The sequence below is a fragment of the Dromiciops gliroides genome, chromosome 5 (genome assembly GCF_019393635.1).
Source record: "Dromiciops gliroides isolate mDroGli1 chromosome 5, mDroGli1.pri, whole genome shotgun sequence".
Classification (NCBI taxonomy): domain Eukaryota; kingdom Metazoa; phylum Chordata; class Mammalia; order Microbiotheria; family Microbiotheriidae; genus Dromiciops; species Dromiciops gliroides.
In genome coordinates, this window is record NC_057865.1 from 176,933,806 (window position 1) to 176,951,009 (window position 17,204).

At 37.2% G+C, this 17,204-nt stretch overlaps 1 protein-coding gene across 1 annotated transcript in view; it reads left to right on the top strand.

Annotated features, from left to right (window-relative positions):
- The window catches only part of DNAI7 (dynein axonemal intermediate chain 7), a 69,049-nt gene that overhangs the window by 50,257 nt on the left and 1,588 nt on the right, over window positions 1–17,204 (top strand). The window contains exons 9-13 of the mRNA XM_043967598.1: window positions 820–980; window positions 6,282–6,441; window positions 7,293–7,507; window positions 11,775–11,942; window positions 15,586–15,699. Coding sequence (XP_043823533.1) covers window positions 820–980; window positions 6,282–6,441; window positions 7,293–7,507; window positions 11,775–11,942; window positions 15,586–15,699 — 818 coding nt within the window. The remainder of the gene's footprint in view (window positions 1–819; window positions 981–6,281; window positions 6,442–7,292; window positions 7,508–11,774; window positions 11,943–15,585; window positions 15,700–17,204) is intronic.

The following is a 17,204-nucleotide window of genomic DNA, read 5'->3' on the forward strand; positions in this document are numbered from 1 at the left end:
TTGGACAGTATTCTTTCTTGCTTTCTTTCCAAAAATGATGACTACAAAACTAAATAAGGATAAGAGGAGAGAGTAGAGTGGACCAAAGTGAATAGAAGGTCACATACTGTGGATGGTTCAATTAAAAGCTTCCTTAGGAGTTTTAATTAATATTAAGTACCTGGTTAAAACCAGTTATAACCATCATCTTTCATTTATCATAAAAGAAAACAAGAAAGTTTTAAATTGAACCTTGCAAATTTTCTGTGATTGTTAGCTGAAAAGCAAAGAATGCTGAAGCTGAAAGGATCTTTAGAAAGTATCTAATCCGGGGGCAGCTAGGTGGCGCAGTGGATAGAGCACCGGCCCTGGAGTCAGGAGTACCTGGGTTCAAATCCAGCCTCAGACACTTAATACTTACTAGCTGTGTGACCCTGGGCAAGTCACTTAACCCCAATTGCCTCACTAAAAAAAAAAAAAAAAGTATCTAATCCAATTGTTCTCTCATTTATTTTTCACAAGGCATGCCTTAAATTGCTAAATCTCCACAGAGCTTCAGTGATTTACAGATTTGATTTGTATGAATTTATCTGCTCAGTTTGAAATTGTGCTAATTTGGGGGTTAGATGGATATGTCAGTATGTTCAAAATTTTAAAAACCTGTTAAATACAGACAATTGTGATTCCTGAGCTAACCCATCAAAGACTTTAATATTAATAACTGTTTAAACACAAATGGTTTCATTTATAGTATCCTCATAATCTTTTCATAATCTTCTTAAGGGAATAATTTTTAAATATTCAAGACCTGAATTAATTTGAAATATGATCAACTTTTAGGTCTAATGGCAACAATACCAGAGAAAGCAGTACCAGAAACTGTTACTGATGAGGATATAGTTGATTTAAAAGGATTCACGCCACTGGGTGGAATATACCATTTGAATATACTACAGCTTCCTCCACAGTGTAAACAAATAAAAGGCTGGACCATTGTGGAAGTAGGTAGATTCTTTTTATTTATTTAAAAAATTTCATTTATGTATTTATTTATTTATTTTTGGTGAGGCAATTGGGGTTAAGTGACTTGCACAGGGTCACATAGCTAATAAGTGTTGTGTGTGAGGCCAGATTTGAACTCAGGTCCTCCTGAATCTAGGGCCAGTGCTCTATCCACTGTGCCACCTAGCTGCCCCAGAAGTAGGTAGATTCTTGGAACACAATCATTTGAAAAAAAATTGTCCTGGTAATTTTTATCTTTTCTTAAAGGGCCTAACATATTGCACATATAGGAAAAAAAGTATTCACATTTGCAGACTCTGAAAATATAAATCAAGTATTAAATGAAAAATTTGTCAGAAGAGAAAATTACAAAGTAAAATTGAATACACACATCTTAACCTAATTTTTAATCCTTAGAATGTGTTGATAGATGGATAGATATGTAAATAGAATCAGTTTTTACCGATTTAAATTTTTTTGACCAACTTGTTTATCAGAAATTTAATTCATTTGAAATTTGAAATTTAATTCATGTGAAAGCTCAAAGTAGTTAACTGTGTAGCAGAGGCTAAATAAAATTTTAGTGAAGAGGGCACTTATGAAGAGTACTATTTATTGAACTTAAAATACTTTACAGGTTTTAATGTTACTGCTTTCCTTTAGTTCTCTTTCTGTTTATCTGACCTCTCCTATACATGGATCATCATGGAGCTCCTATTTTAAAATCATTTACTAACTGTGGACTAGCAAGCTCTGTCCCTGAGCTCTCTCTCACTTGGTGACCTCATCAACTCCTATGGATTCCATGAACATCTCTGCAGAGATGATTCTCTCTTCAATTTGCCTCAGAGGCCTTCTACCTACCTCTCTGTCACTGCTACCTTCCTACAGGTCTCTCACAAACCAGTTCCTACCTAGAGACACTGCAGCCTCACAACCAGAAATATAGACAGAGCAGACTTCTCACCTTATCTTCATTTTGTTTTCTTTTCTCTTGTGTCTTTAAAAAATCTTCAGTGCCTGTCCCCTTTCTTGCTGTATCCATGTCATTTCTGTCAGCTGCTTTTTGACTCTTTTGCAGAGGCTCCGTTCCCCTCTCTTCCCACTTCCAAACCCTTTCTTCTCTCCTCCCCCCGCTCCCCTGGCCAAGCATGCCCACCCTTAGAAGTTCATATTTCCAGGCTAAGCCAAGCTTGCCGTTTGGACAATACAGCATGTAGGTGAGTCAGAGAAGGAAAAAATACCATGTGAGTTCACTATTAGAAGGTGAGCTCTTTGCTTACATTAGAGGATTTTTCATTCTTTGTACTTAGATCTTATTAAGGACTGTTAAGGGGTCCCCTGAACTTGTCTTTTGAGTTGCCATATTTTCCAGAAACACTGGACCCAGAGCATGCAGAAGGCCCTAAATGTGTCAAGGGTGAAGCAACATCCCCCTTTCCCCCAACCTGAGCTGACGTAATGTGTTGTTTGCATCCCAAACTGGACTCCCTATGTGTCCCTGGGAATTAAGACAGGCACCAGACAGTCCGTACTAAGCTTGTTCAGCTGGAACCTTTGTAGATAAGGAGAACATCATGTCTTCATGGTCTAGCAGTTCCCAAGGGAAAAGAATGTGGCTTTTGCCATTACCTGACTCCTCCCCTTTGGGTAGGGTTTTGTCCTTCACTGTACCTTTCCCCTCCCATGCCACGCCCCTTTAGGTGGAGACTCTGGGATCTCCTTTCTTTGTCCTGAAGTCATAAATATGCAAACTGGTGTATGAATTGTGAACTCTTTGGGTTCAAAGTACATATTCATTTCTCCTAAAATAAACCTAGTTTTCACATAAGTTTCTGAAGTTGTGATTGTCAGTTGACAATCCCCACTGCTTACAATGGGGCCTGGCACATAAGCGGTACTTAATAAATCCTCTTTGATTAATTGTTTTGGGGTAGTAGTGAGCTTCAATTTTATGCAGTAAGATCCTTCTGTGAGCCTCCTTATAAAGGCTGCTGGGAGGTCCCATACAGCAGAAGGCAAAGGTTCTCTCTTTCTGGATTCCCTCAACTGCTAGTGGATATTTAACTACCGGATCTTTAACTGCTTTGTTTATATTTGTGTTTATTAACTTTATTTTTATGCTATATGTGTATACATATACACACATGTTTAAGTATGGCATGTGACCTCATAATCCGTGACTAGAAAGTGCCTGGTATATAGGAAGTACTTATTACTAAGTGGCTGTTGGCTGATTGATTGCTTCTGGCTAGGGAGATTAGGAAAGGCTTCTGGGAGGAAGTGGTGTTTGAGCTGAGTCGTGAAGGACCGATAGGATTTCCATAAGTGTAGATGTGAGAAAAAGATATTCCAGGTATAGGAAATTTCATGGACAAAGACACAGAAATGGAAAAGTAGTTTGCTCATAAGATTGTAAATAGGACAGTCCATCTAGTGCAGAATATGTAAAGTAATGTGAGTAAAGTTAGGAAAGTAGTTTGGTGTCTGATTGTGGGAAAGATCTGAACGTGGGGTAAAGAGATTGTCTTTCATAAATATTCTCTATGCACACACACACACGTGTGTGTGTGTGTGTGTATGTATTCTGGAGCCAGCTCAAAGCTATTAAATTTTCAAAGTGAGAATTTATACCATGGGATCAGCAAATGCCACAAATCAGTACTTGACTTACTGGGTTTTTTTTTTTTCCATTTTCTAGACTTAAGAAAGTAATGGAAGAAAGTTAATAATTCAGATTAAACTTAAAATTGTATCATTGTTCATCTGCATGTGTTTTTTGGAGAACCAGCACCTCACTGGGTATATCCCGTTTCTCCTTAGATAGATAATTGACCCTTTATGTGGTGATGTCTTTTACTTATTTGAATTGTCCATAGCATCTAGGACTTGTACATACTAGTCAGTTATTAAACATTTGGAGGAAGAAGAGATAAGGATAAGTACTGAGCCAGTGATCTCACTGATACAGGGAACTTTGCATATGAGAAGAATCCCTCTAGCAGTGCAGTTCAGCCCCTTCTCTTCAACAATAGAGTTCTGGGGAATTGTTTAGGGCCTAGCTTCTTAAACTGTAGCATAACTGAATGTGGGGGTCGTGAAAAATTTGGCAACAGTAAAAGGTTATGTATACCTAGTTTATATATCTATATACCTGGAGTCATGTAAAAATTTCTCTGTCAAAAAGGGGTCACGAATGGAAAAAGTTTAGGAAGCCCTGGTTCAGGGCACTCCTGTGAGGTTAAGTGACTTGACCATATTTTCACACAGCCAGATGCAGAACTGAACCCTAAGGCATCATGGCTCCAAGGACAGCTCTCTATACACTCCCTGGCCCTAACTGCTGGATAAATGAGAAAAATGTGAGGATTGAACAACATGAATTTTGGGTTCTCTGTAGTTTTAACTGTCCCCAATAAAACCTTATTTTTTTCAGTCTTAATAGTATTTATTTAAATTTTTTTCCAGTTACATGTAGAGATGGTTTTCAGTGTTTAATTTTATAAGATTTTGAGTTCCAATTTTTTTTTCCCTTTCTCCTTTCCCCCTCTCCAAGGCAGAAAGAAATCTGATATAGGTTATATATGTGCAATCACATTAACATATTTCTGTATTAGTCATGTTGTGAAAAAAGAATCATGACAAAAGGGAAAAACCTCAAAAAAGAAAAAAAAAGTAGAAACAGTAGGGTTCAATTTGCATTCAGACTTCACAGTTCTTTTTTTCTGGATGAGGAGAGCATTTTCCATCATGAATCCTCTAGAATTGTCTTGGATCATTGTATTGCTGAGAAGAGCTAAGTATATCATAGTTGATCATTGCATAGTGTTGTTGTTACTGTGTACAATGTTCTCCTGGTTCTGCTCACTTCACTCAGCATCAGTCCACTTAAGTCTTTTCAGGTTTTTCTGAAATTTGCCTGCTCATCGTTTCTTACAGCACAATAGTATTCCATTACATTCATATACCATAACTTGTTCAGCCATTCCCCAATTGATGGGCATCCCCTCGATTTCCAATTCTTTGCCACCACAAAGAGAGCTGCTATAAATATTTTTGCATATGTGTGTCCTTTTCCCATGTTTATGATCTCTTTGGAATACAGACCTAGTTGTGGTATTACTAGGTCAAAGGATATGCACAGTCCCATAGCCCTTTGAACATAGTTCCAAATTGCTCTCCAGAATGGCTGGAGCAGTTCACAACTCCACCAGCAATGCATTAGTGTTCCAATTTGTCCACAGCTTCTCCGATATTTATTACTTTCCTTTTTTTGTCATATTAGCCAATCTGATAGGATTGAGGAGTTATTTTAATTTGCATTTCTCGAATCAATAGTGATTTAGAGCATTTTATCATAGAGAGCTTTGATTTCTTTATCTGAAAACTGTCTTTCATATCCTTAGACCATTTCTCAATTGGGGAATGACTTGTATTCTTATAAATTTGATTTATTTCCCTATATATTTTAGAAATTAAGCCTTTATCAGACATAGTGGCTATAAAATTGTTTCCCAGCTTTCTGTTTTCTTTCTGATTTTGGCTGCATTGCTTCAGTTTGTAGCAAAACCTTTTAAATTTAATGTAATCAAAATGATCCATTTTATATTTCATAATATTCTCTATCACTTGTTTGCTCATAAATTCTTCTCCTCTCCATAGATCTGAGAGGTAAACTATTACTTCCTCTCCTAATTTACCTATGTTATCACCCTTTCTATCTAAATCATGTACCCATTTTGACCTTATTTTGGTATATGGTGTAAAATGTTGGTCTGTGCCTCCAGTTTTCCCAGCAGTTCTTGTTAAATAGTGAGTTCTTATCCCAGAAGCTGGAGTCTTTGTGATTATCAAACAGTAGATTATATAGCCATTTACTACTGTGTCTCCTGTGCCTAACCTATTTCACCTATCCACCACTGTATTTCTTAGCCAGTACCAAATATTTTTGATGACTGCCACTTTATATTATAGCTTTAGATTTGGTATGGTTAGCCCACCTTCCTGTGCATTTTTTCATTAGTTCCGTTGATATTCTTGACCTTTTGTTCTTACAGATGAATTTTTTAATTTTTTCTAGCTCTATAAGATAATATTTAGGTAATCTGATTGGTATGGTGCTGAATAAGTAAATTAATTTAGGTAGACCCAATAATAACTTTATAGCCATCCATTGTAAAATGAGATTCAGCTGTAAGATATTAAAAACATTGATGTCTATCAGATTTAATACTATTTTTAATATTTAGAAATGTCATGAGGTAGTTCCTATATTAGTAATATTTGCCTTTTTTTTAAAGCTCATCAGTGGAGGATTACAGACTTTTGTGTATCCTCCAGAGGTCACAGATGATTCTGTTGAAACAGAAAACCTTTACCCACCAATTGAGATCATCATTGAAATGAATAAAAATGTGGTGTTTTTCGAGAAACCTATGGTTGCCCGATGGGATTCAAAAGGTACAGTCATTAAATAGCATTTAGGAATAGAGTAAGTAAAGGCAAGTGATTCATTCAGAACCAAGATCGCAAAATATGTGAACCACATCTAGAATTACAATTGGATGGGGGATGAAAAGGGAATGTACATTGTTCCCACCAGGACTGAAGTTTTATCTCTAAGACTTCCTAGCTGTGTGGCTGTTGGCAAGTCATTTCATCTCCCTATGTTTCTTTATTTGGAAAATGAAGATTGGTAATATTTTCTTCCTCCTCCCTCTTTCCCTCCCTTGTTTTTTAAAAATACATATTAAATTTAACATGGCAGCAATCAGTATCTGGTTGTATGATTGTATCTTTTTTTTTTAAGCAACAAACATTTATTTTTATTTTTCAGTTACATGTAAGGGTAGTTTTCAACATTTATTTTCATGAGATTTAGAGTTGTACGATTGTATCTTAATAAAAAGGTTTTAAAAACCTGAAATAATTAAATTGGTTGATTTCACTATTTTGTCTTGATATGTAACCTAATGGTAGGAGCTACCTACATGTATTCTCAGAAATAGTGTCAAAAAAGCAGCCTCACAGGAGGTGATAGAGGTGATACGTCATGGATTCATCCCTCTTTTTATGTTACCGAACACTGTGTTTTACATATCATCAATACTCAAAGTTTGTGGAATGAATGACAATACATACAATAATATGGAAGGTGATGGGATTTGTATCTATTTCATTTCCTAAGGAAAATGCTCTTTTTTCAATAGAAGATTATTCTCCTGGAAAACTGCCATTTCAGAGCTTCTCAATTTCTATTAAATTTATTTTATATGAAAAATTCATATAATTTTCCCCTGTTCACTATAAAGGCAAAGGTTGGCGAACTGATGGCTTTGTCAGTCTCAATTATAACATGAAGGAACGGATCGTGTCATTCGGTTTGGAATCTGTTTATCCTGTCACATTGATTCAAGATAATCACATTCATATGCCATATGAGTCATGGGAACTGAGACCAATTAGTTCGAATGAAATAATTTTAAATATTACTACAACATTTACTGATATTGACATACAAGTTAAGGTAAATTATTATGTGCCTATAAATTGTATGTTAAAGTGTTTTTATTTATATGTTGTAATATCTCCATATTACATATTACAGTGGGTAGCTTTTGATTGTTTCTGCTTTGTGCTTAAAGGTATTATTATTTTATCATCTCATTTAAAAGTCTTGAGCCAGAATTTATAAATTAGAAATTATTATAGTGATGGGATTTAATAAGTTTGACAACAATCCACAGACCTGGTCTGAGTTCTTTGACAAACTCTGGAAAAGGTCAGTGAGAGTTGGGTCAAGAATTGATCAAGAGGAGGATTATGGATTGACCTAGGAATGCATGTGGTTGTTTGAATCATCCCAAGCTTCTCTCTGAAGCAAAGGCCCATCTTTTAGGGATCAATATTCTGCTAATGCTGATATATGGCTTTGAGTAATTGAATTTAGGGGCAATGGAGAAGTTCATTGTGGACATGAATGGGCTTCAGCATGTTTAAAGGTATTTCAGAAGAGAAACAGTATGAAGGTGGTCATCAGATAAATGTATTACCAGAAAAAAGGATAGGTTGGTCATGAAGTTATAGGAGGAGCAATCAATAGACAGTCTATGCCTCTATTGCTACCTATGCTATATCAAAGTGCGAGAAAGCCCCCTAAAACATTGTATGGACCTCTGTGGCAGGTTTATGGAAGGACATGGAAAAAAGTGGAACAGGATTTATGTGGGGTGCTGTCTCCATTGCTGGTGTCCCTACATTATCAAATTAGTTTTTGAGTACAACTTGTATCACTGGGACCCAGTGTTGCACTTTGCATTTTCCACAACTATGAAAAGTAGTGTTGGGTGAAGCCAAAATATCTACTAAAGTAATGGTGTACATTAAAAGTAGACATAGGATCATAGATCTAGAACTAGAAAGGAACAGAGAAAGTCAAGTCTAACCCTCTCATTTTATGGATAAGGAACCTGAGGCTCAGAGAAGCTAAATGACTTCTCAAAGGACATAGAGTTGAAGGCAGGATTTGAATTCAAATCCTGTACTCCAAATCCAGTTGACTTTTCCCTATAACTGATATCAAAATTCAGCTGAGTTCTTAGCACTACCCAGCAACTCTTTATTAATGTTGTGATGACTCTCTAGCCCATTCCCATTAGGTCTATTCCAGATTTCTCCCCTATTCCCTTAAGACCCATATTCTCTTACCTCCTGGCCTTCCTCTCAGTGGATTATTTTATTAAATGTAATATATTAAATGGGATATAACAATATGATGATGAGTCTGTCGTCTCATCCCCCTCTCTGTTGTCAGAGGGCGTCTCTCCTCTCAGGCTCATCTTTCCCCCTGTGCCACTCATCCTATCTGTTCCTTACTCTCTAGGGGCGTTATTCCCATATTCCTCCCCTAACTCTCCAGCATTTTCAACAATGTCTCTGAACCTGCCCTTTCCTAAAACAAACACACACAAGTGGCTTTTCATTATTGTTACTAATCAAAGGTACGCACTTCAGAAGAGAATTTCGTATTGGATATGAATCAGTGGCTAGATGAGAAAATGGTGTCTGAGAATGGGATTTGGATTTCTGGTCCATGGTTTAAAATATTGGTAATAATGATGAATTATTGGCCAAGAATGGGGTATTTCTAATAAGGGCTAATAAAATATATATTTGCCTAGAATTTTGAAAATCTAATCAAAGTATATTTAGACTGAAATAGAAGAGGCATAATAAAAATTTTGGTTCTGTCAAGTTAGATACCATGAGAGTGGCTACAGTGTAGGACAAAGAATAGCAACAGGGATATACAGTAGTTGACAGGAGACAGATTCCATGAAAGGATCCAGCCATAAAACCCATGACTTCAGATATTTTTGCACAAATGTACAATGTGTGGGTGATGAGCTAGAGATCTGAACACATGGAGGTAATTTTGACTACAAAGGTATCCCTGAAACTTAGTGATGGAATGGGACTTATCACTGTAAAATAACTCTGAAAGAGATCCTTTATACACAAAGCAGAGACCAGCTAAAAGTCATGAGTGTGGGCATTAGGGGGAGGGAGGGAAATGAGGGGTTTGCAAACTAGTGTTATACAGTACATCATGTTTAAAAAAAACAACTACAAGGAAATGTCAGAGTTGGAAAAGCAGCACACAGAAGCTTAAGTGATATTGACATCATTGTACTTGGATGAAAAGAGAAAATATATGAGTTCAGAAAATAATATTCCTGGCTTTGCAAGGAGCAATGCTATGGTACTGATTAATTCTTTGCACATGTTCTGGAGTTTACTCTCTATCTTCCTCTATTTCATTCTTTCCCTTTCCTTGTTATTCTTTCTCCCCCACTTTTTTCTTTATCTCCTTCCTCTCTGCTAAAAGCAGATCAGCTAATAATTAGTTTCTCAGCTTGCCTTAGAAACAGTTTCATTCTTCAAAAGGTAGTGAAAGCATTTAGCTTCATTTGTCATGTAGAAGAATTAAAACTGCTAGTTTACTTATATTCATTTTGCTTGCAACGAAAGGCTTGACGGGCACTTCAGACAAGGGCTGCAGAGTGCATTGTAGAGGGAATTCTTTCTCAGGCAAGTGTTAGACTAGATGTTCTGTGAAGTCCTTTACAATATTCCTCTGAGATTCTCTGACTCTTATTTTGATTATTTATAGTAGGAAGGTGATATTGGATTCTTGAAGGCCAGGCAAGCTCTGATAGGCCTTACCAAATGAGAATGACTTTGTGGACCAAGCACCAAGAAGACATTCTTTTTATAAAAGTGTACTTTAATGATTTTCAATTAACAAATATTTTAAAGTTAATCTGCCTCTTCTACGATCCTACCTGCATTGATCAATTAAAAAAAAAAAGCTCTCAGTATATAGTTGCATAGTTTGGGAAAAAATTTCAACATTAGTTAGGTCTCTTCATTTTATGTTCGCCATCTCTCTATCAGGAGGGATGAGTGGCATATTTCATCTTCAGTGTTTTGGATCATGACTATTATTATATACATCAGAGCACTAACATTTTTCAAAATTGTTTTTCTCTATAATGATGTTATCATTGTATAAATTGTTCTCCTAGTTCTGCTCACTTTGTTCTGCATTGATTCATGTAGGTCTGCCCAAGTTTCCTTGGAAACTGTCCATTTCATCATTTCTTTATGACAATAATATTCTATTACATTCATATTTCACAATTTGTTTAGTCATTTTTCAATAGCAGGAATATATAAATGGACAGTGATATAAAAAGGAAAAGAGTATTAATGAAACATTTTAAAAAAGAAAACAAAAGAATGAATGAGAAGTGTTTCTGTTCTAGCTTCCCTTAAAGGAGCAGTCTGATTTCTCAACTTTATGACTGAAATCTCCAACTTAAAATTGGTGCTTTTCCTGGCTCTTAATCCCCAAATAAGGGCTGCTAGTTGGCACAATGGATAGAGCATCTCAGATGCTAGCTTGGGGACCCTAGGCAAGTCACTTAACCCTGCTTGCCTCAGTTTTCTCATCTGTGAAATTAACTGAAATGACAAACCACTCCAGTATCTTTGCCAAGTTAAAACCCCAAATGGGGTCATGAAGAGTCAAACATGATTGAATAACAGCCAATCTCATAATGACCATTAAAGAAAAATTACATCTGTGTGATGTCACACATTATATGAATTTAGCAAAAAGATCTGAATGACATTAAAATTAGTCTTGCCCAACTTCCAATTGAGTAGGATAACAATAGACACATCTGCCAGTTTACCTATATTTAGAACTGGATAACATTTCCTTATCACTCTTATAGGGTTGTTGTTTTTTTTGGGGGGGGTGGGTGGGGAGGCAGAGATAGCAGGATGGGTAGTGGTCCAGATTTGTAATTTCATTTACTTAGGGAACTCCCATGTAAAAGCTTCCTACCACAAATCAGTGCACTTGAGAAACTTGACCATAATTTATAGCTTTGTGTTAAAATCTAATAGAACTAAAAATGTTAAAAAAGGATTTCCATTAGACTATTTTAGCTCAATAATCAAAAGTATTACACAGTACACATTATACATTTAGTAGATCAACTCTCATTATTTGGATCAAAGAACTTAGAGCTGGAAGGATCCTTTAGGGTCATCTGGTCCAGTCTCATTTTACGGAAAATGAAACCTAGAGAATCTAACTCATTTTCCCAAGACCACACAATCAGTGGCAGAAGTAGGACTAGAAGATTAGAAAACAGCACAAAGTTTTAAAATAATGTAAATTGTATCTTGAAAATTGTATTTTTTCCCCCCCTTGAAAACAGGATAACCAGTGCATGCTAGCTGCAGTTGAACTAGGTGATAACTATGAGCTCTCTCACTTGTTAGGAAAGTGGACGACTATTACTTCTTTAATAATTGCCATGAAAGAGACGGGATTAAACATCTTCCCATCTGAGTACTCTCATGCTTACGTTGCCGTGAATAACAAGGTAAACATGATTCTTTTCAAATGAAATTTGTTGGTGATTCTGAATCTAGTTATATATTATATATGTACATACATATGAATATGTATGTACATATATTTTAAGAAGTTCGAGAGCGTTTGACAGACTCAGGTATGCATGGGCAGAGGAAGAAGGGGAGGAATAATTAAAAAAAACCCCTCTGCTTGTCCCTTTAATCTTCTGGGAATCATTGGCAGAATTAGAAACTGAGTCCAAGTCCTTTAACTTCCCAGTGTTTGATCTAAATGCTGATACTATAAATAGTTACATTTCTCTGAAGTTAAATCCCTTAATAAAAACACACAATTCCATCAATGGCTTTTATTTAGAAAAATGAAGACCATCCACACTTAGTAACTGTAGGGTATAGACCAAACATTGAAATAATAGTTAATGACATATAATACTTGGAGGTTTTCAAAGTGCCTCAAGTCCATTACCTTATTAGAGCTTCCAGGCCCTCTAAGGTAAGTTTTACAGGTAGGGTTGCCCCTATTTTATTGCTGAGGAAACAGTCTCAGAGGCATTAAGGGAGTTGTCCGTAGCCATCCTGTGAGGGAAAAACCATCCTCTTCTCAATAATTCTCAGGAACTCAGCAGCGATGTGACAAAGGCTCTTTATTTCCTTCTCATGAGAAGGAGGCTCCCTAGTGTGCAGCTGGTGGGTGCAAAGAAAGGGGGCTCGCAGGCCCTTTTTATACCCTAGTCCCTAACTTGAATGGACCCCCCCTTTTTCATCACTGGTTCGATTACTCAAGGGTTACAATCTACATGCAAAAACTAGCTAATTGGAACACAGTGTTCCCACCCCTCTTCCTTGTATGGGCATAACTCAGGCATGGACCTTACTGAGACCAGGGCTCCTTGAACCATGTGATTTTGTTAACCTGAGGGGGAGGAGGGGATCTGAGACCTTTGTCCTACAAACAGGTCAGGAGGAGTATGACTGACTGTTATATCCACATTGAGAGGAGACAACTACCCATTTTCTCACACATACAGATAGCATCAGAGGTAGCATTCAAAGGCATTTTGCATACTGCATGTACTGTGCCACACTCCCTACTCTTGTCTTGTATTTTATTTCTACCACCATGCCTGGCTCCAAGTAAGAGTCTGAAAAGTTTGGATAACCTTCATTTTCTGGCTTTTGGAAAGCCAGCATTTTTCTTTGTTTCTCTGCCATAGATAGTAATAAATCAAGCAAGATTAAACTTATAAAACACATTTATTCAGGTTAACAAGCCCTTATTAAATACCTACTATGTGCAAGGCACTGTGCCAGGTGCTAAGAATACCAAGACAAACACAGTCCCTGCCCTCAAGGAATTTATATTTTACTAGGAAGTATAATGGGCAGCTAGATGGTGCAGTGGGTAGAGTGCTAGACCTGGAGTCATCCAGCCTCAGACACTTACTAGCTTTGAGATTCTGGGCAAGTCACTTAACTCTGTCTCAGTTTCCTCAGCTGTAAAATGAGCTGGGGAAGGAAATGGCAAACTACTCCAGTATCTTTATCAAGAAAACCCCAAATAGAGTCACAAAGAGTTGGATATGATTGAAAAGATTGAATAACAGGAAGAATACTTATAGGATTCCCAAGGCATCTATTAAAAATCTTGTTATGACTGATCATTGGACTGAAATTTCTTGGAACACTTCCTCCTTCACAAGACAGTTATGTTGTACAGTGGGTAGAACATTAGATCTGGAGTCAGGAAGTCCTGAATTCAGATATGACCTCGGATACTTATTGTTTGTGACCCACATTGCTTGCCACAGGCCAAGACACTTAACTTTCTCTGGCCTCAGTTTCTTCATCTGTAAAATGGAATAATCCAATCCAGTAAACATTTATTAAGTACCTATTATGTGCCAGGCACCATGTTAAGTGCTGGGGGATACAATTCATAAAGGAAAGGCAGCCCCTGCCCTGAAGGAGCTTACAACCCAACAGGGGAGACAGCACACACAAGGAGACAGGAAAGCAAGGGGTGGACAGGATACCTGGAACCTCTGCTTGATGCAGAAGCATCTTGTTCTGTAGAGTTGAAATCAGGCAGAGCAGCGTATGCAAAGTGGAATGAGCTAAAAGTTCAGTTTCTGCCCTCTCTAGAGGAAGGTTATTGAGAAGAGTTTGGCCCTTGCCCTCCAGCACTCTGAACGGAGGGGAGAGAGATATAATAGCACCTCTCTTCTTCTAAGGGTAGTTGTGAGGACAAAAGGAGATAACATTTATAAAGCACTTTGCAAACCTTAAAGAGCCATATAAATGTAAGCTATTATTATTACTACTATTATGATTCTTGTTTTTAGTTTGGGACTTGGAGTCAGAAACACCTAAGTTCCATTCACTCCTTAGACATTTATTTGAGCTGTCATTTCATCTCTCTATGCCTCAGTATCTTCCTTTGTTAAGGGAGGTGTTTGCATTTGTTGGCCTCTAAGCTCTCTTCCAGTTTTAAATCTATGGTCTATGACATTTGCCCTCTAAAGGTGGGATTTGATAAATGCTTTTGGAATACCTGTAAGCCCCAGGAATGGGCATATGACCAAGAGCTTTCAATAGAACACATCCCCTCTTGCACTAGTAGTGCCTGAGGGAGTATAGATGGAAACTACTCCAATAAAAATGAGAAAAGCTTTTAAACCTGACTTCCTTTTCTGTGCCCAACTTTAAGTGCTATGAACCTATGGAGACAATGTGGTATGGTGAATGGAATTTTCATTGGATTTGTATTTGAAAGAGGTCAAGGTTTGTATCAAAGCTCTAACAACACCAGTTATATGACAATGGACAAGTCACTTAACTTCCATGACTCAGTTTCCTGAGCTTTATTAGGGAAATAATAATAATATGGCACCCCCTATAAACCTTAAACTTCTGTATAAATGGGAATTTGGAATCAAGAAGACCTGGGTTCAGATCTCCTCTCTGACATTTGCTGTATGAGTTTGTGACATGGGTATGTCATTAACTATATATATCATAGGAAGCTCCCTAGAATTTTTCTTTTTTTTTTTTGGTGGGGCAGTGGGGGTTAAGTGACTTGCCCAGGGTCACACAGCTAGTAAGTGTCAAGTGTCTGAGGCTGGATTTGAACTCAGGTCCTCCTGAATCCAGGGCCAGTGCTTTATCCACTGCACCACCTAGCTGCCCCCTTCCCTAGAATTTTTAAGTCATAGGTTTTAATTCATTTGAGCTGGGAATTGTCCACTTGCTGAATGCTTTCACAGATTTATTTTATCATCCTATTCAGCATGATGTCCTTGTCAGAACACTGTACTGGCAATCCATTGGCTTTATCCTTAGCACAAAAATGATGCTTGATTTATACAATCATGAGGCAAAGCATATTGTGCAGTGTAGCCAGAATGACTCTATAAACAAGAGTCATTAAAGATCTTTCACTTTGCAAACACCATAAGCTTATCTAAATTTAAATATTCATAAAATTATAGAAAACAGGATGGGTCGATATATTATGATATAAATGTGTATTTGTATAACAAAATGTGCCTAAGTCAGGTTGCCCAAAGCATCCTCCTCCCTTCAAGTGATGAATATAGTGTTAATGTTTATTTTTATAGTATGTGATTAGTTTCTTTTGTGTTTATGTTGCAGGATCCATTAGTAGAAATGAAATCTTATCAACAAATGGCCCTATTGGCCTCTGCCTTTTCTTTCAGTTGGAGTAAGTGGAATAAGTTATCTGGTCCTGAAAAAGTTGTTTTTAAGGTATATTTTCAAAAAGTCCAAATTCAACCTACAGTATCATTGTAAAGAAGAATCTGTATAATACCTTAGGAGCAGAATAAAAAGGAAAGCTAAAGTTAATTTCTCCTTTTAAAATATGAAAAAATCTAATTAAAAGCAATTCAACAAGTATTTATTCAGCCACTGAAACGGAAGGCACTGAGCTAGACACTAAAATAATGTGACAAGGATGAAAAAGTCTATCACTTAAAAGAAGCTGCAGTTCTACTGGCAGGAGAGGGAAGATAAAATATGGGCTCAGATAAGTAACTCCAAAGGAATTTGCGAGAAGAGTAATGACTAAGGAATTCTAGGAAAGATCTAGCACCCAAGCTAGATCTTGAAAAAGACAAGAATGTTGAGAGGCAGAGATGAGGTAGGAGGGCATTCAAGGCATGGAGGGTTGACTTGTGCAAATGTAGCGATGGATTGTAGAGTCTGGGGACCATCTAAAAGTCTATTTTGCCTGGAACGGAGAGTATAAGGAAGGAATTATTAAGAAATAAAGCTGTAAAGGTAGGTTAGATCTAGATAGCGGAAGGGCTTAAAAACCAAATGAAGGTGTTCACATTTTATTTTAGAGGACAGAGAATTATTGAAAACTTGAGTAAGGGAGTAGTAGAGTTAGATTTAGGTTTCAGGAAGAAGAAAGAGAGATTAGAAGTAAGGATGCCATTAGGGATCTATTGCAATGGCGCAGGCAAGTTTAGGATGTTGATGGAAGACACAGGCAGAGATGTTCAGCAGAGAACTTATATAGGACTGGAATTCCAGAGATATGTTAGGGATGAATATATTGATTTTTTGGTTGGTGTTCAGTTGTGTAAAACCCATTTGGGGTTTTAAGCTTGGCAAAAATTCAGGAATAGTTTCCCATTTTTTTTCTTCCAGCTCCTTTTACAGATGGTGAAATTGAGGCATACAGGGTTAAGTGACTTGCTGAGGGTAACACAGCTAGTAAGTTTCTGAGGCTAGATTTGAACTCAGGAAGATGAGTCTTCTTGACTTCAGGCCTGGCACTCTATCCATTCTGCCACCTAGCTGCCTCATCTATAGATTTAGAAATCATCTTTAGAGAGGTGATAACTAAACCAATTGGAATAGATGAAATCGCTAAGTTTAAAGTATGGCTAGGGAAGAGAGGCGACCACAGAACCTTGTGGGACACTTATACTAGGGCACAGGAGATAGATGTTGAACCAGAAGAGAGGCTGGAAGTATCAGGCAGGAAAACTAGGAGTGAGAAATCTAAGGGAGAAAAGAGTATCCAAGAGGAAGGGATGGCTGAAAGTGTCAAAAGCAGTAGAAAAAGTAAAGAAGGTTTGAAGATTGAGAAAAAATGACAACAGGTTGAGATTATTGGCAGCCTTTGAGAATGCAGTTTCAGTAGAGTAATGATGGAGATGACATAAGTTATGACTTTAGCCTCCTGGCTAGAGTTTAGTGAAGACACGAGTAAGGGCAGTTGAGAAGGTTGAAATGACCAG